The sequence below is a fragment of the Panthera tigris genome, chromosome E2 (genome assembly GCF_018350195.1).
Source record: "Panthera tigris isolate Pti1 chromosome E2, P.tigris_Pti1_mat1.1, whole genome shotgun sequence".
NCBI classification, from domain to species: domain Eukaryota; kingdom Metazoa; phylum Chordata; class Mammalia; order Carnivora; family Felidae; genus Panthera; species Panthera tigris.
The window spans coordinates 12,463,258-12,489,116 of record NC_056674.1 but is presented as its reverse complement, the minus strand read 5'-3'; the positions used below and the strand labels follow the sequence as shown (position 1 = coordinate 12,489,116).

The 25,859-nt window shown below is 44.8% G+C and overlaps 1 protein-coding gene across 5 annotated transcripts in view; it reads left to right on the top strand.

Moving 5' to 3' along the window:
• Positions 1 to 24,951, top strand: part of ZNF45 (zinc finger protein 45) — a 31,029-nt gene extending 6,078 nt beyond the window's left edge. For 2 of the 5 annotated variants that reach the window (XM_015539501.2, XM_042968349.1), the window contains exons 2-8: positions 8,586 to 8,859; positions 9,757 to 9,910; positions 10,003 to 10,075; positions 12,343 to 12,393; positions 16,550 to 16,676; positions 17,779 to 17,874; positions 22,396 to 24,951. In XM_015539501.2, the coding sequence (XP_015394987.2) occupies positions 12,379 to 12,393; positions 16,550 to 16,676; positions 17,779 to 17,874; positions 22,396 to 24,233 (2,076 nt within the window). In that variant the 5' untranslated portion in view covers positions 8,586 to 8,859; positions 9,757 to 9,910; positions 10,003 to 10,075; positions 12,343 to 12,378 and the 3' untranslated portion in view covers positions 24,234 to 24,951. Of the gene's footprint in view, positions 1 to 8,548; positions 8,860 to 9,756; positions 9,911 to 10,002; positions 10,076 to 12,342; positions 12,394 to 16,549; positions 16,677 to 17,778; positions 17,875 to 22,395 lie in introns of those variants that run through there. The other 3 variants (XM_042968350.1, XM_042968348.1, XM_015539500.2) reach the window with 3 other exon arrangements.
• Positions 24,952 to 25,859: the final 908 nt, after the last annotated feature.

The window sequence follows — 25,859 nt, the reverse complement described above, 5'->3', positions numbered from 1 at the left end:
CACCTGGGGTACTAGTGAAAATAGGCTGGGCTCAGTGGTTGGGGGAATTCTATGACTCCTGCGTGCCCTCAGGAAGCTGGCTTTGGTTGACAGGCTGGCCTTGCGATTCAGCAGACTTATGGAGAGGTTGGGAATACCAGATGTCAAATAGCCAGTATAGAACCTAAAACCCTGGTTGATACATCGGGGGAGTAGCTGGGGTGGGAGCCTTTCCCCCCAGGGTCAGGGCCGTATCTGGAGACAGCAGAGGAACTCCTGGCTAGGCCTTTGGGCCCCAGGAAGCTCAAAGATGTCCAGGCAGCACCTGGAATTTCAGGCCCTACAATTCAGTTGCACACTGGAGTTTGAGAACCACTACACAAATAGGACAAGGGCCTGGGCCTAGGCGACCTGCTGCCTGGGTTCTTTAGTGCCTGGTTCAGTGTCCTGACTGGCCAATGAAACTGTGGCCTGGGACAATGGGAGGGGTGTAGAAATGCACTTGTCAGCCGCCCATGCCAGACCCGAGTTGATTAGTTGTGGCTGAGGCCTGAACCTTTTCGTTTGTTTGTTTTAAAGTTCCTTCTGAGTCTACTATGCTGCCTGAGTTGAGAACCAAGGTCTTAGTAGTAGATGAGGCTCTGGGTGAAAATCTTGACCCTTCCGTAGGGCACTGGTTAATCATGAGCCAAGCTACTTCTCTGTGCTCCATGTTCTTTATCTGTGAAATGGGGATCATCATTGTCTCAATTTCTAGATTTGTGAAGATCAAATGACGTAGTGCATGTAAAGCATTCATGTAAGTAGCGCCTTGGTAGGTAGTAGGTCAGTTGCTGTGTCAGTTGCTGGAACTATTACTGGGAGTATTTTTATGAATGGTGTGGGGTTTCCTTGTGGGTAAAATTAGGTGCTTAGAGTTGCTCTTGGAGTGCTTTCTGATCTTAACAAATTCTAATCCTGTTGTTAGAACCCTAGAGAAAGAGAAGTTTGCAATTTGTGTTTACTTTCTTTAACTTTTTTGCTCTTAGGCAACAGGGCAGTCTGTTGTAGTTAGTAGAAAAGGTGGAGGTGAAAACCTCGAGTCCTGAATCTGATGGAAAATATCTGGAGGGCTGGGTTTGTTTGTTTTGTTTGTTTTTTGTTTTTTTAAATGTTTTATTTATTTTTGAGAGAGAGACACAGAGTGCAAGGTCGGGGGGATGCAGAGAGAGAGGGACACACAGAATCCAAAGCAGGCTCCAGGCTCTGAGCTGTCAGCCCAGAGCCCCACGCGGGGTCAAATTCACGAACGGAACCGTGAGATCATGACCTGAGCCAAAGCCGGACGCTTAACTGACTGAGTCACCCAGGCACCCCTGGAAGGCGGTTTTTGACTGATACTACTCAAATAGTGACCCAGAAACCAACGGCATCAGCATCACCTGGGATATTGCTAAAAATGTAGATTCTCAGTCCAAATCCGTGATCTCCTGATTTAGAATTTCTGGGGTGAGACACAAGTACCTGTGCCTTCCCAGAGTCCCCCAGGTGATTCATGGGACATTAAAATCTGAGAGGCACTGGTAGAGAGAACAGACTTGTGGCTTTTTTTTTTTTTTCAACTTTTTTTTTTTTTTTTTTTTTTTTAATTTTTGGGACAGAGAGAGACAGAGCATGAACGGGGGAGGGGCAGAGAGAGAGGGAGACACAGAATCGGAAACAGGCTCCAGGCTCCGAGCCATCAGCCCAGAGCCTGACGCGGGGCTCGAACTCACGGACCGCGAGATCGTGACCTGGCTGAAGTCGGACGCTTAACCGACTGCGCCACCCAGGCGCCCCAGACTTGTGGCTTTTTAATAAAAACAATTTTGTTTCTCTCTGGCTGAATTCCGCATCCTTCAGATACCAGATAGCCACATGGCTCTCTCTCTCTCTCATGATTCAAGTCTCTGCTCAAATGTGGGAGAAGCCTCCATGACAGAAACTTATTCTGTAACGGCCCCTCCTTTCATCTCTTCTTCTCTCTCTTTTAAAATGATCATATGGTTTTTATTGATTGATTTTCAAATATCGAACCACCCGTGTAACAGGAATAAATCCCACTTGATCGTGGTGAATGACTTTTTAAATGTATTGTTGGATTTGGTTTGCTGATGTATGCTGAGGATTTTTTGCATCTGTGTTCATCAGAGAGATTGGCCTGTAGTTCTCTCTTTTTTTGTGATGTCTTTGTCTGGTTTTGGTATTGGGGTAATGCTGTCCTAATAGAATAAATTTGGAAGTTTTCCTTCCTTTTCTGTTTGTTTGTTTGTTTGTTTTTTGTTTTTGGAGTAGTTTGAGAAGAAGAAGTATTAACTCTTCTTTAGATGTTTAGTAGAATTCAGGGTGCCTGAGTGGCTCAGTTGGTTAGGCATTTGACTCTTGGTTTCAGCTCAGGTCTTGACCTCACGGTTTGTGGGTTCAAGCCCTGTGTCAGGCTCTGCTGACGGCATGGAGCCTGCATAAGATTATTTCTTTCCTTCTCTCTCTGCCCCTCCCACACTCTCTCCCAAAAATAAACATTAAAAAAAAAAAAATGTTTAGTAGAATTCACCTGTGAAGCCTTCTAGTCCTGAACTTTTGTTTTTTGAGAGTTGGTTACTGATTCAATTTCTTTGCTGGTGATAGGTTTGTTCAAATGTTCTGTTTCTTCCTGTTTCAGTTTTGATAGGTGATATGTTTCTAGGGGTTTGTCTATTTCTTCTGGGTTGTTCAATTTGTTGGCATATAGTTTTTCATAATATTCTCATATAATCATATTTCTGTGGTTTTGGCTATTTCTCCTATGTCATTTGTGATTTTATTTGAGTCCTTTCCCGCACTTTTTTCTTTATAAGGCTGCTAGACATTTATCAATTTTATTGATTTTTTTTCCAAAGAACCAGCTACTGGTTTTATTTATCAGTTGTTTTCTTTTTCCATCATTTAGTTCTACTCTGATCTTTAATATTTCCTTTCTTCTGCTGGTTTTAGGTTTTATTTGTTGTTCTGTTTCTAGCTCCATTAGATGTAGATCTAAGTTGTTTGAGATTTTTCTTGCTTCTTTTTTAAAAAAAATTATATATTTTTTTTTACCATTTATTAATTTTTTGATAGAGACAGAGTGAGTGGGGGAGGGGTAGAGAGAGAGGGAGACAGAATCTGAAGCAAGCTCTAGGCTCTGAACTGAGAGCACAAAGCCCGATTCGGGGCTCGAACTCACGGACCGTGACATCATGACCTGAGCTGAAGTCAGAAGCTTAACCGACTGAGCCACCCAGGTGCCCCAGAGATTTTTCTTGCCTCTTGAGGTAGGCCTGTATTTCTTTAAACTTCCCTCTTGGGGGCGCCTGAGTGGCTCAGTCGGTTTAGTGTCCGACTTCGGCTTACGTCATGATCTCAGGGTTCATGGGTGCAAGCCCAATGTCGGGCTCTGTGCTGAAAGCTCAGCCTGCAGCCTGGTTGGGATTCTATGTCTCCCTCTCTCTCTGCCCCTCCCCTGCTCACGCTCTGTCTCTCTCTCTCAGAAATAAACAAACATTAAAAAAAAAATTAAAAAAAAAAAGACTTTTAAACTTCCTCTTGAACTGCTTTTGCTGCATCCCAAAGGTTCTGAACAGTTGTGTTTCCGTTTTCATTTATTTCCATGTACTTTTGGATTTCTTCTTTTATTTCCTGTTTGACCCGTTCATTGTTCAGTAGCATGTTATTTAACCTCCCATGTATTTGTGGTCTTTCCAGGTTTTTCCTTGTGGTTGACTTCTGGTTTCATAGAGTTGTGGTCAGAAAGATGCATGGTATGACTTACTGAATTTATTAAGGTTTGTTTTGTGGCCTTAAATCTGATCTCTTCTGGAGAATGTCCCACGTGCACTTGAAAAGAATGTGTATTCTGCTGTTTTAGGATAGAATGTTTTGAATATATCTGTTAAATCCATCGTTCCAGTGTGTCATTCAGTGCTATTGTTTCCTTGTTGATTTTCTGTTGGGATGATCTATTCATTGATGTAAGTAGGGTGTTCAAGTCCCCTAGTATTATTGTATTATTACGGATTAGTGCCTTTATGTTTGCTAACATAAAGTTTTAGGTATTTAGGTATTTAGGTATTTAGGTATTTAGGTACTTTCATATTGGGTGCATAAATATTTACGATTGTTATATTTTCTTGTTGGATTATCCCCTTTATTATTATATAGTATCCTCCTTTGTCCCTTGTTACAGTCTTTGTTTTAAAAGCCATTTTGTATTTAGGGTATTGCAATTCCAGTTTTCTTTTGACATCCATTTGCATGATAAAGGTTTCTCCATCCCCTCACTTTTTAAAACATTAATTAATTAATTATTTTTATTTTTTAAGTAAGCTTCATGCCCAGCATGGAGTCCAACACAGGACTTGAACTCATGACCCTGAGATCAAGACCTGAGCTGAGATAGTCAGACATTTAACCAACTGAGCCACCCAGGGGCTCCACCATCCCCTCACTTTCAGTCTGCAGGTGTCCCCTCACTTTCAGTGTTTAGGTGTCGGTCTCCTGTAAGCAGCATATAAATGGGTCTTATTTTTTTTAACTTTTCTGTCACCCTGTGTCTTTTGATTGGAGCATTGAGTCCATTTACATTCAGAGTAAATATATATTTATTGCCATTTTATTACCTGTTTTGTTATTGTTTCTTAAGGTTTTCTCTGATCCTTTCTTGTCTTTCTCCCTTTTGTGGTTTGGTCATTTTCTTTAGTGCTATATTTGGATTGCTCTGTCTTTATTCTTTGCATATTTATTAGTGGTTTTTCATTTGTGGTTACCATTAGGTTTGTATATGATCTCTTTTGCATATAGCAGTCTGTATTAAGTCGATGGCCTTTTATGTTTGAACCCATTCTTTTCTCTCCTCCCCACATTTTAGGTCTATGGTGTCATGTTTTACATCCTTTTCTTTTGTGAGCTCCTTTTTTTACCTTTATTTTACAGAAGTAGTCAATTTTTACTGCTTTTGTGTTCCTACCTTCTTACTGTCACTTTTGGTACTTCCTTTCCACTCAGAGAGTCCCCTTTAATGTTTCTTGCAGGGCTGGTTTAGTGCTCATGAACTTCTTTAGTGTTTGTCTGGAAACCTCCTTATCTCTCCTCCTGTCCTTTTTTTTTTTTTTTTTTTTTTTAAAGAGAGAGAGAGAGTATGTGGATGGGGGAGGGACAGAAAGAGAGGGAGAGAGAGAATCTTAAGCAGGTTCAGTCCCCTGCGGTGGGCTCCACGACCCTGAGATCATGACCTGAACCAAAATCCAGAGTTGGACGCTCCACCGACTGAGCCACCTAGGTGTCCCTCTCCTTCTATTCTGAATGACAACCTTGCTAGATAGAATATTCTTGGCTGTAGGTTTTCTCCAGTCAGCATGTTGAATATAGAACGTCACTCCCTTCTGGCTTGGAAAGTTTTGTTTTGTTTTGTTTTCTTTTCTTTTCTTTTTTCTTTTCTTTTTTCTTTTCTTTTCTCGTCTTTCTTTTCTTTTCTTTTCTTTTTTAAACTTTTAACGTTTATTTATTTTTGAGACAGAGAGAGACAGAGCATGAACGAGGGAGGGGCAGAGAGAGAGGGAGACACAGAATCCGAAGTAGGCTCCAGGCTCCGAGCCGCCAGCACAGAGCCCGACGCGGGGCTTGAACTCACGGACCGTGAGATCATGACCTGAGCCGAAGTCAGACGCTCAACCGGCTGAGCCACCCAGGTGCCCCTCTTTTCTTTTTTTAAAGTTTATTTTGAGAGAGAGAAAGAGAGAGACAGAATCCGAAGCAGAGTCCACGAGGTCAGTGCAGAGCCCGACATGGGGCTTTGACCCACAAACTGTGAGATCATGACCTGAGCTGAGATCGAGAGTCAGATGCTTAACCAACTGAGCCACTCAGGTGCCCCGGGCTTGGAAAATTTCTGCTGAAAATCCCTTGATAGCCTTATGGGGTTTCCCTTGTTCATAACGGTCTTCTTTTGTCCTGCTGCTTAAAATTTTTTTTTTTAATTTTGTATGTTTTGCCATTTTAGTTACAACATGTCTTGGTATGGATCTGCTCTTGTTGATTTTGTTGGGCATTCTCTGTGCCTCCTGGTTCTGGATATCTGTTTCCTTCCCCAGATGAGGGAAGTTTTCAGCTATTATCTCTTCAAATAAATTTTCGGCCCCCTTTTCTCTTCTTCTGGAACGCCTATAATGCAAATGTTGCTAATGTGTGACGGAGTCGTAGAGTTCCCTAAGTGTATTCTTGTTTTGCATGATTCTTTTTTCTCTCTTTTGTTCAGCTTGATTGCTTTCCATTACTCTTTTAGGTCATTAATTCGTTGCTCTGCTTCTTCCAGCCTGCTCTTCCTTCCATTAAGCGTGTTTCTCATTTCATTCATTGAGCCCTTAATCTCCATGTTATTCTTTATCTCTGTGATAATGGTCTTACTGAAGTCTTTCACTCTTTTCTCAAGTCCAGTGAGTATCTTTATGATCATTACTGTAAATTCTCTATTAGGCATGTTACTTGAATCTGTGTCACTTCTATTGCTGGCCATGGGCTTGTTCTGGTCTTTCGTTTGGAACAGATTCCTCCGTGTTCTCATTTTGTCTGAGTCTCTGCGCCTGTTTCTCGGTGTTAGGAAAGTCAGCTACGTCTCCTGTAGTTGATGGTTATGGGCTCACGAAGAAGAGGTCCTCCAGTTCCTGCAACGTAGTGTCCTCTGTTTTCCCAGGGCCTGGTGCTTCCGGAGTGTCTCCAGTGTGTGCTGTGTGCACTCTGCTTGGTTTAAGCAAGAGCTTAAATTTAAAGAGTGTCAGTGCTGCTCTGGTTCCTGCAGGTGGCTCTGTGTTTATGCTAAGGGGCGGGGGATGAAAATGGCACCTGCCAGCTTCTTTGTTCCGGGAGGGCCTCTCCGTGAATGCTGCCTCTCTGGAACACACTCCGAGATGAGCTAATAACCTCCCCACTGTGTGTGCCCCAGGCGCGCTTCAGATCGCTGTTGCCACGTTGTGTGTCTGTGGTCTGGTTCTGTGCTGCCTTCTCTCCGAGAGCAGTCCCGGAGTCTCCCGGCTGTCCCCAAGCCAAGCCTGCTGACCTTTAATACTCTAGGCTTTTAGGGCGCCTGGGTGGCTCAGTCAGTTAGGCGTCCGACTTTGGCTCAGGTCGTGATCTTGTGGTTCATGGGTCAGGGCCCCCTTGGGGCTCTGTGCTGACAGCTCAGAGCCTGCAGCCTGCTTCGGGTTCTGTGTCTCCCTCTCTCTGCCCCTCCCGTGCTTACTCACGATCTCTGTGTGTGTGTTTTTCTGTATCAAAAGCAAATAAACACTGAAACGAAACAAAACAAAAAAACCCCACCAGGCTTTCAGCCTTGCTGGTTGCAAGAACTCACGAAATTCAGCTTCTTTCTTTCCTTCCAAGCCCATGGCTCTGGGGATTCATTGTCCCTGTGCGCTCCCCTGCGTGCCAGTCTGTCCCTCGCCTTCTGTGCAACTGTGCCTCCCCCTTCACCGCTGAGGCCATCATCTGTTTCTCTCCAAAACTGCATCTCCACACTTCCTAACGTCTTCAGCCGGGCTTCTCCTCCACCCTTAGTGGAGTTTGTGCTACCATTGTTCAGGTTGATTTCTGGGGTATTTACGATGGTTTCGTAGTTACCTAGTTGTGTTCGTGGGAGGAGGCGAGCTTAGGGTCCTCCTACTCCGCCCCCATCTCCCCCTCTCCAAGAAGGAGGTGATTCTTGACGTGGCTCTCCTAACAGTGCTCTCTGGCCCCAGCCACTTCCCCCTCGAGTCTCTCTGCTGAAAGAGTAATCTGTTTCCAACACAGAAGGAATCTTTTTACCCTCCCTTCCTCAAGGCCTTTGTTGCTTTCCTGCTGAAATGCAGATAAAACTGGGACGCACCTCACCAGAGTTTGTTTTTTATGTTTACTTTTGAGAGACAGAGGCAGAGTGTGAGCAGGAGAGGGGCAGTGAGCGAGGGAGACCCAGAATCCGAAGCAGGCTCCAGGCTCTGAGCTGTCAGCACAGGGCTTGAACCCACAAACCGTGAGACCATGACCTGAGCCGAAGACAGACGTCTAACTGAGCCACCCAGGCGCCCCACATCACCATAATTTGAATCCTGCTTACCTGCTTATCTGTTGCTGCCTCTTGTTTGTATTCACTCCCATCATAACATATGTTCTCATGAGGTTTTCTAGCGATTCTGCTTCTTTTGGGCTAACAGAACTCCATCGTCCCCCACAGCTCAGCTAAAGCCATGTTTATGTAGGACCTGCTGTGTGGGCCGTGGGGCACCAGACCCTGTGCCCTACTCTGCCCTGTGGCAGTGTGTGATCACCAGACCATGAGCCATTTGGCACTGGGTAATTGTCTTCCTTTCAGGGAGGTTTCCCTGAGTGTTCAGTGAATTAATAAACTCAGTTATTTAATGAAGAGTTTATAAATTAGCCTAATGCTTAACTATGTAGGCAGTGGGTTGGTGGTTCTGAATATTTTGATGGACACATTCTGTGGATTTTGTATCAGAAGTTCATGTAGGCACTGACTGTGAAGAGCAGACGTCACCTTCTAAGATGGCATTTAAGAAAATTCAGAGGCTCTTTTCCTTCCACAGATGACCTTGGTCTTGCAAATATCGTGAAAGAGCCGGAGGAAAGAGTTAGAAATAAAACCCCCACTCTCCAAATCCTCCCAACTGGGATCAGCCTCAAAATTTTACAACTCAAAAAAAAAAAAAATCTTAGACCAATGAGTCTTGTCTTCCGTGTGCCTCCGCCTGTCTGCCTGGTGGCAGGTTCATTCGTCGAGACACTGACGCTGACTGCTGAGTGACTCCTGAGCAGTTTCTGTTACAAGCGCTATTTCAGGTGCTTGAGCTGTAAAGCTGGGTAGGTGTTAATGACGAGGTTGATTTACCGATTATGTTCCTCCCCCCAGTAGGTGATGGAAAGATCTCCCCACGGAGCCCTCTTAACGAACAGAAGTTGTTGGGCAAGCAGTCAGAACCAAGTGAATCACAAATCCCGAAAGGGTATTTCTTCCAAGATTAGGAAGTTTTCCACTGCCCTTTTCCATACTAGCGTTCTTGTATCTAAAGATGGAGCAGTCACTAATAGTAATTAATAAATTGTCCAGCAGTGAACCAGTAATAATCCGTTAACCTGAGTACTTTCAGCTTCCACCCTCCCCAGAATCAGAATCCTACCCTGAGAGCTACAAGGAGAACTTGAATTCAGGCCACCAGTGTGGTTGGGTGGGTCGTTCACCTCAGGGGGGGCTCTCGCCTGGAAGGGGAGTGGTCTCTGGAATCTAGCCCACGCACTGCTCAGCAAACAGTGCTCAGCTGCATCCACCCTGAGGAAAGGGATGGGGGGGAGGGGTCCTTGACGGTTCCATGTAAAGTGGCTATATGGGTAACCCGTATTGAATGTTTTAGCTGCAGACTCTGTTTCAAATGTTTGATGGATAGTCACGTAGGCTGAGTACCCTTCCCCTGAGGTTGGTAGTATTATTGTTGTCATTATCATTATTGTTTCCAATTTATAGATTGGAATTTGAGGCACAAAGTAGTAGCAAGTTGGGGATGCCACTGTTCCCGTCCTGGTCGTCTGATTCCAGAGCCTACGCCCTTCACGACTCTGTTCTCTTCTCCCTCAACTAGATCCTGTGGCTTCAGAGTCCTCCCCCTGTTTCTGTGTCTATCATCCCCAGCTCTCAGGCTCTCGTGTCCCTTTCTGTGAGACCTTAGAGTCCCGTCTGCTTGTTTTTGTCTTTACAAACCACAGAGGGACAAGACCTAGAATGCTGGTTCTGGGGTGAGAGCTGGATTCCGATTCCGCCCCTGCATCTTAACCTTACCAAGCCTCAGCTTCCTCGTCTGTTAAATAGGAGCGACTGTCCTCATCATCAGCGTTGATTGAGAACTTCCTAAAATGCCAGGTACAAAGCCAAGGGCATTGCGTGGATCTGCTTATTTATTCTCCCACAATACTCCTATGACTGAAATTCTGTTTTTATCTCCTTGTTAATAGCTGAGGATGGGCTCAGACGTGTAGGTGATTGGACCACAGTCACACGACTTGTACAAGAGTAGCTTCCTCACAGGTACGTGGGTGGCACCTCGGTGAAACTGCGCATACCAAGCACTCTGCCAGGTCCCTGACGTGTACTCGGCGCCTATGTAATGTCACACATTGCCATTTTTGTTGTTTCTAACCATTTTCTACGATTACTGTAGCTTGTGAGTTCGAATGACCTATTGATTGCCTAACTTACAGTTAAACGAATCTTGCAGGGTCATAGGCTTTTATTAATTTGTCTTCCATCTTCGTGATAGTTTATACATATATATGTGTGTGTATATATATTTTAATTAATTTATTTATTTTAAGAGAGGGAGAACGTGAGCAGGGGAGGGGCAGAGAGAGAAGGAGAGAGAGAGAACCCCAAGCAGGCTCCAAGCGGGCAGCACAGAGCTCGACACGGGGCTCGAACCCGCGAACGTGAGCTCACAACCTGAGTCGAAACCAAGAATGGGACGCTTAACTGACTGAGCTGCACAGACGCCCCTTGATATGGAGTCCTTTTTAAGGCCCTACTGTGAAACAGAGTCAACTTTACAAGATCTCATATCTTTCAAAAAACAGTCGTCCATAAAAACAAAACAAAACAGTTGTCTGCATAGTCAAATTCACAGAGAGAAAGTAGAATAGTGGTGACCAAGGGTAGAGGGGAGGGGTGATGGGGAGCTGCTGTTTAATGGATACAGAGGTTTAGTGGAGGATGGTGAAAAAATTCTTGAGTTGGATGGTGGTGCTGGTTCACAACAAGAGGAATGCATGTAATGAACTGTACAGTACTTTAAAATGGTTGAAAATGGTAAATTTGGTGTTATGTATATTTTACACATGGAAAAAAGTCATCCACGTAGTCTTAAATATTATTGCAAAGACATCGTGTTAAGAATGACCGACCAAGACGGGCGCCTGGGTGGCTCAGTCAGTTGAGCATCCGACTTCGGCTCAGGTCATGATCTCGTGGTTTGTGGGTTCGAGCCCCACGTCGGGCTCTGTGCTGACAGTTCAGAGCCTGGAGCCTGCTTCGGAGTCTGTGTCTCTCTCTCTCTCTCTTTCTGCCCCTCCCCCACTCATGCTCTGTATCTCTGTCTCAGAAATAAATAAACATTAAACAAAAATTAAATCAATAAAAAAAGAATGACCGACCAAGAGAGAATACCATATTTCAGAGGTTACAGCTGGTTTTCATAGGACAGAACAACAGCCTCTAAAGACACCATTGATAGAAGCCATTTATGAGGACAGGTGTTTTTGTTTTGTTTTGTTTTTTTAAGTTTTTTTTTTTTTTTTTTTTAACGTTTATTTATTTTTGAGACAGAGAGAGACAAAACATGAACGGGGGAGGGTCAGAGAGAGGGAGACACAGAATCTGAAACAGGCTCCAGGCTCTGAGCTGTCAGCACAGAGCCCGACGCGGGGCTTGAACTCACGGACCGCAAGATCATGACCCGAGCCGAAGTCGGCCGCTTAACCGACTGAGCCACCCAGGCGCCCCGGTGTTTTTTTTTTTTAATGTTTTTATTTATTTTTGAGAGAGATAGTGTGCGAGTGGGGGAGGGGCAGAGAGAGAGGGAGACACAGAATCTGAAGCACGCTCCAGGCTCTGAGCTGTCAGCACAGAGCCCAGTGCTGGGCTCGATCCCACAAACTGCAAGATCATGACCTGAGCCACAGTCAGACGCTTAACCGACTGACCCACCCAGGCGCTTTGGAGACAGGTTTTACGTTAGCGAATATTACCTGCTTTTCTGCAGCTACTAAGAAATAAGGTACTCTGAAAGGGTTCTGTGTGCTTTGTACCTGCTGGTTTAATTCTTAAAACAGTCCTATGAGGTAGGCATTGTTAATCCCTCCATTTTTGCAGGTGAAGGAATTCAGGCACGGAGATATTAATAATTTGTCCAAGATTTCACAACTAATAAGTAGCAGTACCATGAGCCTAAAACATTTGGCCCCAGAGACTGCTCTCTTAACTTGACTGTCAATTTCCACCTTCCCTAGAATCAGATTCATACCCTGAGAGTGACAAGGAGAACTTACATTAGGACCACCGTGTGTGCTTAGGTGGTTGTCCATTGTGCAGGGGCTCTCGGCTGAGGGGGTGGGTGAGTGGTCTCTGGAACCCAACCCACGCTCTGCTCATCGAGCCCCCTGAGGAAACGGCGCTTTTGCAAGTTCATATAAAGCATGAAACCTAGGTAGTGATGTGTGTTAGCCATATGGGTTAGCGACAGTCTTGGCCAGACTCTGATGGTTTTGTTTTCTCCTTCCTCTTCCCTTTTTTTGCCTTCTCAGGACTCAGCCCTTCCCTAGAAGTAGAAGGAGGACAAAATGACCAAGTTCAAGGTGAGTTGGGCTTCCTTTCTAGATTTGAAATTACTGTCTCATTTCTCAATGAATAGTTGCATCCTTGAAAACAATAGATTAATAGGCATTTCAAAACCTCTTCTGTGCCAGAGGATCACTACTTCTTACTTTAGTGTGGTTTAATTTTTTTTTTAATGTTATTTATTCTTGAGAGACAGCAAGCCAGGGAGGGGCAGAGAGAGAGAGAGACAGGATGCGAAGCAGGCTCCACGTTGTCAGTGCAGAGCCCAGCGTGGGACTCAAACTCACGAACTGCCAGATCATGATCTGAGCTCAAGTTGGATGTTTAACTGACTGAGCCACCCAAGAGCCACTAATACAGTTTAATTTTTGTTACTTTATTTTATCTTTCATAATTTCACGAATAAAATAGAGGAGAAAAGTGAATAGCAGTGAAAAAAGCCTCCCTAATTTTACTACTATTTTCCTTATAAAAACTGTTTCCATTTTCCCATGTCCTTTCCCTCATAGGCATCGGTAACTGTATATATATTTTTTTAATTATTATTTTTTTAACATTTATTTATTTATTTCTGAGACAGAGAGAGACAGAGCATGAACGGGGGAGGGTCAGAGAGAGAGGGAGACACAGAATCTGAAACAGGCTCCAGGCTCTGAGCTGTCAGCACAGAGCCTGACGCAGGGCTTGAACTCATGGACCGCGAGATCATGACCTGAGCCGAAGTTGGATGCTTAACCGACTGAGCCACCCAGGTGCCCTGGTAACTGTATATTTTTAATAGTTACATAAAAATTCTCAGATTATGCCTTTTCTAATTAATACAAATATATTTTCTACATTTTTTTAATTTTATTTTTTTTTTACATTTAGTTATTTTTGAGAGACAGAGAGAGACAGAGCACGAGTAGGGGAGGGGCAGACAAAGAGGGAGACACAGAATCCAAAGCAGTCTCCAGGCTCTGAGCTGTCAGCACAGAGCCTGATGTGGGACTCGAACCCACGAACTGCGAGATCATGACCTGAGCCAAAGTCTGATGCTTAACCGACTGAGCCACCCAGGTGCCCCTATTTCCTACATTTTTAATGGCTACATTATATTCCCTTATATTGATGTAGTCTGTGTGTATGTCTCATAACTTTTACCCCATTCACGGACATTCAGGTAGTTAAGAATTTTTACTATTTTATTTATTTTAATGTTTTATTTATTTTTGAGAGAGAGTGCAAGTCGGGGAGGGGCAGAGAGAGAGGGAGACAGGATCCCAAGCAGTGAGCAGTGACAGCAGTGAGCCTGATGTGGGGCTTGAACTCACGAACCGTCAGATCATGGCCTGAGCCAAAGTTGGATGCTCAACCGACTGAGCCACCCAGGCGCCCCCAGAATTTTTACTATTTCAAAGGACATTGTTATGATGAGCACCAGCTATTGTATAGAAGTGCCGAATCACTGTATCATATACCTGAGACTGATATTACACTGTATGTTAACTAACTGGGATTTAACAAAAATTTAAAAAATGAAAACTAGGAAAGTAAAATTAGAATAAATTCTGATTTTGACATACTTAAAAAAGAACATTGTAGTAACAGTTGGCTTAATGTAAACCGTTTTCCTCAAAAAGGAATTTTGAGGGGTTTGCCATTTTTTGTTCATGTTTTTAGGAATGTAAATTGAAAAAGTACCTTTGATAGGCAAAATCCTCAGGGATATTGTATGTAGAATACTCAGATATGACAGTGCAACCAGGTATAACTGATGCTTTGCACAGAGAGAACATTCTTCCATATTTTCCCATAAGAAAGCTAGATACTTGGGGCGTCTGGGTAGCTCAGTCAGTTAAGCATCCAACTTCAGCTCAGGTCATGATATTGCGGTTCACGAGTTCAAGCCCCACGTCGGGCTCTGTGCTGACAGCTCAGAGCCTGGAGCCTGCTTCGGATTCTATGTCTCCCTCTCTTTCTACCACAACCCTGCTCACGCTCTGTCTCTCTGTTTCTCAAAAATAAATAAACATTAAAAAAAAATTTAAAAAAAAAGAAAGCTAGGTTCTTTCTCATCCATGTCTGAATCCTATCATGTACATGTTTTATTTACTGATTTATATTTTTTTATTTGGGTATTGATTGATTTTTATCAAAGTAATAATGTGCTTTTTTTCCCCCTCCCTCTTTTTTATTCTTTTCAGTTTTTTATTTAAATTTTAGTTAGAATAGTGTTGGTTTCAGAAGTAGAATTCAGTGATTCATCACTTACATACCACACCCAGTGCCTTTCCCAACAAGTGTCCTCCTGTACCCATCACCCATCCAGCCCATCCCCCTCCCACCTCCCTCCATCAACTGTCAGTGTGTTCTCTATCATGAAGAGTCTTTCATGGTTTGTTTCTTCCTCTTTTTCCTTTTTTTCCCCCTCCCATATGTTCATCTGTTTTGTTTCTTAAATTCCACATATGAGTGAAATCATATGGTATTTGTCTTTCTGCTACTTACTTACTAGCATAACACCCTCTGGCTCCATCCGCGTCGTGGCAGATGGCAAGATGTCATTCTTTTTGATGGCTCAGTAGTATTCCATTAGAAGGTACTTAATTTTATAAAGTCCAATAGCACAGGGAGACATTCCAGATGCTTTTCTTACTGCGTTTAGCTTCCGACTGACCTTAAGAGGCAGTACTTTGTCTCCTCTGCATTTTACTTACAGAGACACAGGATTGTAGAATTTCAGAAAACTGTTTAAGTTCACACAGGAAAGCAAAGGTCTAACTGATCCAAAAAGACTCCGTGGATTTTTATTTGGATAAAGAGGGAGGCAGGGGCAAATAATTCTCCAGTCAGGGTCTTGGCCCTTCTACATGCACTTGGTTGCCCTATGCATGGAAGACAGCACAGATAATACTGCCTCTGCATGGTCACTCTTCAGAGGCTCCTTCTTTAGGATCTCTGATGCTCATTCAGGACGCTTGGATGTGCAGGGCTCCGGCGATGAACACACAATTCTCATATGAAAAGTTAAGACAGGGGGCGCCTGGGTGGCTCAGTCGGTTAATCGTCCAACTTTGGCTCAGGTCATGATCCCAAGACTTGTAACTTCAAACCCCGAGTCAGACTCTGTGCTGACAGCTCACAGCCCGGAGCCTGCTTCGGATTCTGTGTCTCCCTCTCTCTCTGCCCCTCCCCTGCTCTCATGCTGTCTTGCTGTCTCTCAAAAATAAATAGACATTAAAAATTAAAAAAAAAGAAAAGTTAAGACAGTACCGTACATCAGCAATTCTTGACCGTGGGTGATCTTTGCCCCCAGGCAGTGTCTGGAAACATTTCTGGTGTCACCACTTGAGGGAGGCTTCTGGCTCCCAGTGCGTAGAAGCCCGGGATGCTGGTAAACATCCTGCGGTGCGTGAGACAGGCCCCCGCCCCAACAACAAACATTATCTGGCCCAAAATGTGTGTCGTGTCAAGGTCGAGAAACCATGCAGTGCACGAAGCTATACAAGAACAATAGCAAAACGTGGGTGACAGTATTTAAATATGTTTAAAAAAAAAAAAAAAGCTTCAAATCTCTAATAGAAATTTTGCAGTCATAAAGTAAAACTCTGGTTGGACTATGAGCAAAGAACATTAACTGGCAATGTACTGAAGCAAAAAATAAAAGATGGCCAGTAAATATATGAAAATACGATAGCTCGTTAATTACCGAATTAGTACCAAAAGAACAAGTTGCTTTTTACTGATCAAATTTCTTAGGACTCAGAAACACTGGTTATATTCAGTGTTGCGTATGATGTGGAGAATCAGGGATATTTATATTCTCTTGGGGGAAGCGTAAAATACAGAGAAAGTTGAAAAGAAAACCTGGCGTTGTACATAGTAGTTTTGAAGTGGCGTATTCTTCGGCACTGCAATTTTTACTCCTTGGAACTTATCCTAGGAAAAGAATTAGACGGGAGGCTAGTATTTATGTAAAAGGTTGTTCTTTTCAGTATTTATTTTGAAAAGAAAAGAATGCCAGGTAAGACAGTATGTATTATTTGAAATGTTTAATCAGATAGTAGTGAAAATCTGTGGTCTCTGAAAATTTGGAACCACTTTGTACCCACCCTTTCCAGTTTTCTCAGTGCTCTTCCTCTGAGTGGCCATCGGGCACAAGATTGAGCTTATATGTGCTTGATGTTGTAGGAGGCAGTGACGTTCAAGGACGTGGCTGTGGTCTTCACGGAGGAGGAGCTGGGGCTGCTTGACCCCGCCCAGAAGAAGCTGTATGGAGACGTGATGCTGGAGAACTTCCGGAACCTGCTCTCTCTGGGTGAGGACAGGTGCTCTGTGATTGAATGTCACCCCCTCTGTGTGGTTTATTTACCCTCCGATGTGTGGGGCTTTGGAGCTCTTGACCTAGTTTCCAGTGTTCTAATCAGCATAAGACGCAGAGATGGCATTTTTCTGGTCATCCCCCCCCCCCCCCCCCCCCCGCCCCCAACAAAGTTTGTGTTTTGTACACGAGCCGTAAATTGACACCATGACTGCTGTATCCACATTTTTGGCTTTTCTCCAGTTGTGGTCATTTCCAATTAGTGGGTCATAACACACATTTAGGGTATTGTACCAGCATTTTTAAAGTTTATTTGTTTATTTTGAGTGACAGAGCATGAGTGGGGGAGGGGCCAAGAGAGAGGGGGACAGAGAATCCCAAGCAGGCTCTGGGCTGTCACACAGAGCCTGATGCGGGGCTTGAACTCACGAACCGTGAGATCATGACCTGAGCCAAAAACCAAGAGTCAGGCGCTTAATTGACTGAGCCACCCAGGCTCCCCTATACCAGGATTTTTAATGAAATACAATAGGGTAGGGCACCTGGGTGGCTCAGTCGGTTAAGCATCAGACTTTGTCTCAGGTCACGATCTCACAGTCTGTGGGTTCGAGCCCCGCGTCGGGCTCTGTGCTGACAGCTCGGAGCCTGGAGCCTGTTTCAGATTCTGTGTCTCCCTCTCTTTCTGCCCCTCCCCTGCTCGCACTCTGTCTCTTTCTCTCTCTCTCTCTCTCTCTCTCCAAAATAAGTAAACATTAAAAAAATTAAAAAGAAAAAAGAGCTACAATAGGGTAGAAAATGTCAGAGCCCTTGGCAATAACCACACATTGCAGCAGCAAAAACTACAGCCAGTTGCTGAAAATTGTGTGAGCAGTGGCGGAAAAAATCTGAAGCAAACAGACATTTTTTTACCCCAGTAGTTCACGCCTAGATCTACATACCCTGGATTTTTGCAATAAAATGTCCTCCTCTGATGCATCATAATTAACAGTTTGGAAAACACTAATTTTGGTGTCCTAAACATGGTGTGGTGAAAACGCCTGTGTTGTGATTTTGGCCTCTGCTGTATTAATTTAAAATGTTTGTCCTTGCCTTTCCACAGGGCACCAACCCTTCACACCAGATGCAGTACCCCAGTTCAAGAGGGGAGGAAGGCTTTGGATGATAAAGGCAGCAACCCAGAGCCACGGCTCCTCAGGTGAGAGCCATGCGGCTCGGTCTGTCACGTCTCTTGTCACCTCCCCAGCTCTGGAGCAGGTCGCGGTCGGTGCCTTGTCTCTGAATTTCTGCAGCAGTTTTTAGCACCCTCCCTCTCTCCTTTGCTCATTTACAGTTGTTCTCCACTGGAAGTGACTCTTTTTTATTTTTTATTGTAGAGAGAGCGAGAGCAGGGGAGAGGGGCAGACAGACAAGGAACCTTAAGCAGGCTCCACGCTCCACACACAGCCCGACACGGGGCTCCACCCCACGACCCTGGGATCATGACCTGAGCTGAAATCAAGAGTCAGGTGCTCAAGCGGACGGAGCCCCCCAGGAGCCCCTCGAAGTGATTCTTCTGCATGTTTGTCAGGTCTTGTCAGGCCTCTGCTTGAACCTCTGGTAGCTTCTTACCTGATTCAGAGCAGAATCTAAGTACTTACAGTGACTTCTGATGGCCCACCTGTCTGCTCCTTGCTCATCCTCCATCCCTCTGCAGACGTGACCTGTCGCTTTCCCCCATGCCTGTCTGTTCTGTCCAGTTTTGTCGCTCTGCTATGCTACCCGTGGCCCGGCCTTGTCACCCTCTACCTGTTCTTCCTTCTGTCATCCTCTACCTGTTCTTCCTTCTGTCATCCTCTTGGCCCCTCCCTTACCTCGCGTAAGTCCTTCTCAAATCCTAACTAACATCATAAGAAAGACGTTCCGTGAGCACTGTGTTCCTGACCCCTTCTTCTTCCCCCGTTCTCCTTTCCCTTACCCCGACTGATTTGGTGTCTAGGCATTGATCACCGCTTACCATATTAACATATATTTTTGCTTCGCTCACTCTGTTCTCACTAGAATGTAATTATCAGGAGAGAAGAAATTCTGTTGCCTTTATTGCTATATCCTCAGTGTGTAGGTCAGACTTGGCAGAGGACAGGTGTGCTATAAATATTTGTTGTGTGAATGAATGAGCTGATAATGGTTACGTGGACTTTTCCCCATTAGTCGTGGACGTCCTTAAAGGGTGTTAAACAGAAATGTGTGGTGAAGGCATCGTCTAGAACAGCCCGTGATTATCGTGATTATCTAATCGAATGTAATTGATTAGGTCCTTTTAGATATGTGTAGATTTGTATCCATTAAACCATATCCGATGACAGCTTAACTTTGCACTTGTAACCACAGTGAATATCATTTCAGCTCTGTGGCTTTCCTGCAGGTTTTAGTAGTTAATCCTACTGTCTGAGTGAAGAACCACTTTTTAGAATGAAGAATCTGATAGCCACTTTTGAGGCAGGTCTCCTATTAAGGAAAGTATCAGATATTAACTAGCTTTCACGTTAGGCTTTCCCTTCGTCGGTTTTCCTCATGGCAACCACCAACCTCATCCAAACAGTTAAAGAAAACAATGTCACCCACCACTATCCCTGTGTGTGTGTGTGTGTGTGTGTGTGTGTGTGTGTGTGTGTAGTTCTAACATGCATTTTATCCAGAGAAACCTTTACTTACAAAGCACTTTTAATATTTTACCATTCTGCTAATGCTTGTCATAAGCCACTAAATTTATTTCAGACTCACTGAGTCCAACCTGTAGCTTGTAAAACAGTGGTGTTGTCCATACAGGAACATGTTTCTGTATCCATCAGAGTGACAGCCTGCTTTCGGAGTCATTATTCCTGAGGCTCTAAATATTGACTCCTATATGAAGAAGGAAAAGTTTTACACACATAGGAAGAGATTACAAAAATTCAGAAGGGGGTGCCTCGGTGGCTCAGTCGGTTAAGCATCTGACTCTTGATGTTGGCTCAGGTCATGATCTCACCGTTTGTGAGTTCAAACCCCATGTCGGGTTCTGCACTGACAGTGTGGAGCCTGCTTGGGATTCTCTCTCCCTCTCTCTCTGCCCCTCCCCCTCGTGTGTGTGTGCTTGTGCCTTCTCTCTCTCAAAAATAGATACGTAAACATTGAAAAAAATATTTTCACAAGCAATCGATCCATAGGCCCCACAGCCAATTGTATGCCTTATGCTTTTTTTTTTTCCTTCTTTCCTCTCAAGCGATTCTTGCCATGATTTTATGATCAACATGATTTTATCATCAGCAACATTCACTTAGGTTAGCCCTGCCTCTGGTGAAGCCTTTCAGCTTCCCAGCAAAGTTGCTGCTTCCATTCCTGTTATGGGTAACTTCCTTGAAAAAGCTCTTTTACTTTTGTAACAGAGCTCAGACTCTCGCAAAGAAGCCAAACTGGGGCTTATTTGTGTGTTCAACATGTACTTACGGAACGCTGCCATCTGGGAGTGCTGATAAAGCAATGAATGATCTAAGTGCTCGTCCTGGTGGATATTGCATTCAGGTGGGAGAAGACATAAAACGATAAAGGGCATAGATAGTGCATCTGATGTAATACGTGCCACATAAAAACAACACAGGGTAAGGTGAATGCCGAGAAGATTGCTGGGGGTGTCAAGGGATAGGGAGAATTTCCTGCTGGATGCTGGATGGTGAAAGAGGCCTCACTGATGAGGTGTTATTTGAAGAGAGAGCTGAAAAGAAGTAGGTAGCAAGCTCTATAGTTTATTGACGGAACAGAGTCCCAAGGAGAACATAGCTCTTCCTGACTGATCCTGACTTGGAGAATCCACGCCATGCCCTGCTCCTTCTCACAGGTTCTTGGTCTGTTCTAAAAGATGAGCATCTCAGGGGGACCTGGTGGCTCAGTCAGTTAAGTGTCCTACTTCAGCTCACGTCATGGTCTTATGGCTTGTGGGTTCGAGCCCCGCATCGGGCTGTGTGTTGACAGCCCAGAGCCTGGAGCCTGCTCGGATTCTGTGTGTGTGTCTCTCTCTCTCTCTGCCCCTCCTCTGCTCACGCTCTGTCTCTCTCTCTCTCTCAAAAAAATAAATAAACATTAAAAAAATTTTTTTAAATGAATAAAAATAAAAGATGAGCTTCTGATTTTCCACTCTTTTTTCCCCCCCGAGGTGATAGGAACTTTATTGCTATGAGGTTTTAGAATAATGTATGTTAGTACCGTAAACCTCTTCCCCAATTGCCGTCCTGAAGGACATTTTCCTGCTTATACTCTGAATTTCAGGCACTTGGGTGATAAGATCTGTTCTCCCAAACACCTGTCTTTCCAACCAACCCAGCACATCAAGGCTTCTAACATGGAATAAAGTCCAATGAAATAATTTGAAGCAAAGGTTTTCAGATGTGTTTTCAGCACATCTTCTGATCGTCTGTCTGTAAGGGTCCTGCTGGACATTTTGAGCATTTGGTCAGATGTGCATGCAGTAGGCAGAATTATGTGGAGACTATTTATTGGACACCTGGTTTAGCAAAAAAGAGAAAGCTTTTAGGTGGGTGCAGCTTCGTCTTTGGAAAGATTCCCTAGGAAGTGTTTTTCTTGATCTGCAATCACCAAATTTCTAACCTGTTTCTCACATATAAAACTTAGTATGATTCTAACTGGAATCATACTACATACTACATATCTCATTAACGTGTAGTGAATAGGAGCCTGGTGGACCACCTCTAGGTTTTCGATGATAAAAATGGCAGGGTGTCACAGACTTTGAATCTGGGGTTCTTTCTTGTCCAGCAAGAGAGCGGACGCAGACTTGAATATGAGAGAGGCTAATGTCCGGGAGGAGACAAGCGTCCCGAGTAAGGGTCCTTGTTTTGTATCTATTAGGATCGGAAGGCTTACAAGTGTGATGGACATGCAGAAAGCGACAGTGAAACAGTGAACATTAACTCGTGTGTGAGAGAAAGGGAGTTTCAAAGGTATGAAGTGTTAGGGGTTGGGGTTAAGACAAATCAGAGTCCTGGTGCCGAGCAGACAGCCATTTACTGCAGGCACCAGGCACCGTGTCTGTTTATCTTAAATTTCTAGGGGCCAAGATAAATAGAGCATGCTACCTCAGGGCTAACAAGGCATTTTTCTCACCAGTTAGCTCTGGGCACTTCCACCTGGTGGCGGCTTTCCACTCTATGCTTTGTTTTACTTCATGATAAATCCTGGGCACTTTTGCCCTGCTGTGGCGGCTTTCTGCCTCTAACTGTTCCTCTACCTGTTTGTAGACGTTTGCATCCTTTGGAAGCGGCTTTCCGCTCTACGCTTTGTTCTGTGCTTGGCTTTTTCACCCTGTGGCAGCTTTCCACCTCAACCTTGTTAACCCATTGATGCAAGCTCCGGGAATTCTTAAACTTATTCCCTACAGTGTGGCGCCTGGGTGGCTCAGTCGGTTAAGTGTCCCACTTTGGCTCAGGTCATGATCTCATGGTTCATGAGTTTGAGCCCCGCATGGGGCTCACTGCTCTCAGCACAGAGACTGCTTGGGATCCTCTGTCCTCCTCCCACCCCTTCTCTGCTCCCGCTCTCTCTCAAAAATGAATAAACATTTTTTAAAAACGGTACCTTCTCCTGGTTCATGTTAAGCCTTCAGGTGTGGGCCTTAAGTTTATAACCTTGGTACCTCTGACCAAAGCATTTAATGTGCCCCATCTCTAAATTCTCTTTATCCTTTTAGGAGACAGGAATCTAAATGATGCGGAGACTCTTCAGGAAATTGGATTAAAGTACCTGCCACATGAAGAGCTTTTCTGCTCGCAGATCTGGCAACAGGTTACAAAGGAGTTAATCCAGAGCCAAGACGCCATGGTAAATATTCAAGGAACTGGCTCTCAGCTGGAAAAACAGGGTGATGCACTCTATAAAGATGGGGAGTTTGGTAAAGGCTTTAATCAGACTTCGTGTCTTCAAATTCACCACAGAGACCACACAGGAGGAAACCCCTATAAGGAGGGAGAGTGTGAGAATGGTTTCATTGAGCACTCTCATCCTCAGACTCACCAGACAGCCCATGTGGGAGAGAAGCCCTATAAATGTGAAAAATGTGGAAACACCTTCCGCCGACTTTCAAGCCTTGAAGCCCATCAGAGAGTCCACAGCGGGGAGAAATCGTACAAACACGATACGTCGTGTAAGGGTCTCAGACGGAGGTCACGTCTTCGCCATCCGCAGAGAGCCCCCCCTGGAGAGAATCCACACAAGTACGAGGAGTGTGGGAGGAGCGTCCGGAGAAGCTCCCAGTGTCAAGCTCCTCTGGTAGTCCGCACGTTGGAGAAACCTTATAAATGTGAGGAGTGCGGGCAGAGCTTCAGCCAGGGCTCGTATCTTCAAGTCCACCAGAGAGTCCACGTGGGAAAGAAACCCTATAGATGTGAAGAGTGCGGGAAGGGCTTCAGTTGGCGTTCGCGACTGCAGGCTCACCAGCGAATCCACACAGGAGAGAAACCATACAAATGCGAGGCCTGTGGCAAGGGCTTTAGTTACAGCTCACACCTTAACATCCATTGTCGAATCCACACGGGAGAGAAACCCTATAAATGTGAAGAGTGTGGGAAAGGCTTCAGTGTGGGCTCACACCTTCAGGCCCATCAGGTCAGCCACACTGGAGAGAAACCTTACAAATGCGAGGAGTGTGGGAAGGGCTTCTGTCGGGCCTCAAATCTTCTGGACCATCAGAGAGGCCACACTGGTGAGAAACCGTATCAGTGTGATGCCTGTGGAAAGGGCTTCAGTCGTAGCTCGGATTTTAACATTCACTTTAGAGTCCATACGGGAGAGAAACCCTATAAGTGTGAGGAGTGTGGGAAAGGCTTCAGTCAGGCCTCAAATCTTCTGGCCCATCAAAGGGGCCACACTGGAGAAAAACCATACAAGTGTGGTACATGTGGGAAGGGCTTCAGCCGGAGTTCAGATCTTAACGTTCATTGTAGAATCCACACGGGAGAGAAACCCTATAAATGTGAGAAGTGTGGTAAGGCCTTCAGTCAGTTCTCGAGTCTCCAGGTGCACCAGAGAGTCCACACTGGAGAGAAACCGTATCAGTGTGCGGAGTGTGGGAAGGGCTTCAGCGTGGGTTCGCAGCTCCAAGCCCATCAGAGGTGCCACACTGGAGAGAAGCCGTACCAATGTGAGGAGTGCGGGAAAGGATTCTGTCGGGCCTCGAATTTTCTGGCTCATCGTGGCGTCCACACGGGAGAGAAACCGTACCGGTGTGACGTGTGCGGTAAGCGCTTCAGACAGAGATCCTATCTTCAAGCCCACCAGAGGGTCCACACTGGGGAGAAACCATACAAGTGCGAGGAGTGCGGGAAGGTCTTCAGTTGGAGCTCATACCTTCAAGCCCATCAGAGAGTCCACACTGGGGAGAAACCATACAAGTGTGAGGAGTGCGGGAAGGGGTTCAGTTGGAGCTCAAGCCTTATAATTCATCAGCGAGTGCATGCTGACGATGAGGGTGATAAAGACTTTCCCACCTCAGAGGATTCACGCAGGAAGGAAGCTCCAGAAAAGCGATAATGTTCTAATACCTCAAATGGGTGCTGAAACAATCCCGTTACCAGACCTGTCATAGGAGACAAAACATTTGTTGAAAGAGAGTCAGTATTTCAGCCGGAGCTCCACATGTCCCAGTGGTTGGGCGACCACATAGCAGAGAAGCCTCATGAGAGCGGAGACTTATGTAAGGGCTTCATTTAGAACGTTGACACGTAGCAGATGTGCCACAGAAGAGAGGCTGAGGAGGGATGAGTCCGTCTTCCGCTAGAATATAAGCTCCAGGAGAGTAGAGCTGCGTCGGCTGCCAAATCTATTCAGCCTTTCAGTGCCTCACACGTTGTAGGTGTTCGGTAACGTTCAATCAGTGTAGGGAGAAGAGTCATCGTTGAGATTTTTTTCTTCGGTTCGTCTCGCAAAATGTCTATGAGATGTACTTAGAAGAGGAAATCTGCAAGGCTTAGAGGACGTGTAAATTAGGCATGTGGGCTCATTTCCCCAACCCCACAGGTCCTGTGAACTGGTGTTTCTCAGCCTGTCGGGGGGTCCAAAAATCAATTCAGTGGGTTGTAACCAGCACTTACACGTGTGCGGATTCTTTTTTGAGGTATAATTTGCATGCAGTAACATGCATAAATCTTAAGTTTACAGCTTCCTGAAGTTTTGCAAATGTATAACACTTGTGTAATCCTCACCCAAATTGATGTGTGCAGTATTTCTATTAAACCGGACTGTTTCCTTGTGTGCATTTCTAGTCATTCCCACCTCCGGTGGCGACAAGGATGATTTTTATACCTCATGTTGGTTGAGGCTGTTCTTGGACTTCCTGTGGCTTCAGTATGTACTCTTTTATGTCGGGATTCTTTGGATCAAACATGAAAGCAAAGTTGAAAAAATTCAGTATCTATTCATGAGAAAAATTCCTCGGGGAGATAAGAGCCATCTATGAAAATTCTACAAGTTAGCATTCTTTAAAAATTTTTTTTTAATGTTTATTTATTTCTGAGACAGAGCATGAGCAGGGGAGGGACAGAGAGAGAGGGAGACACAGAATCTGAAGCAGGATCCAGGCTCAGAGCTGTCGGCACAGAGCCCAACGCGGGGTTCGAACCCACGAACCCTGAGATCACGACCTGAGCCGAAGTCAGACACTTCACCGACTGAGCCCCCCAGATGCCCCTACAAGTTAGCGTTCTTTTTAAAATTATTATTAAGGATTAATTTATAGGCAGTAAATTGGCTCTTTGGTGTAGGGTTCTTTGTTTTGGCAAATGATTACTATTGTATCACCGCCCCAACAGTCAAGACATTTAACAGTTCCGTGACCCCCTTGCCCTGAAATTCCTTTGTACTCTCGTGGTCAGCCCCTTCCCTATCACCCCTCCCTACCTTTGGCAACCCTCTACCTGCTCTCTGTATGCATAGTTTACTTTTTCTGGAATGTCCTAAAATGGAATCATTCAGACTGTAGTCTTTGGAGTCTGGCTTCTCCCACTTAATGCTTCTGAGATTCATCGATCTTGATGTGCGGATTGCTAGTCATTCCCCTTGTCGCTGAGTCGTGTTCTGTTACAGGGATGTACCACGTTTGGTTTATCCATTTATCACTTCAAGGATATTTGAGTTTCCAGTTGTTAGTGGTGATAAAGA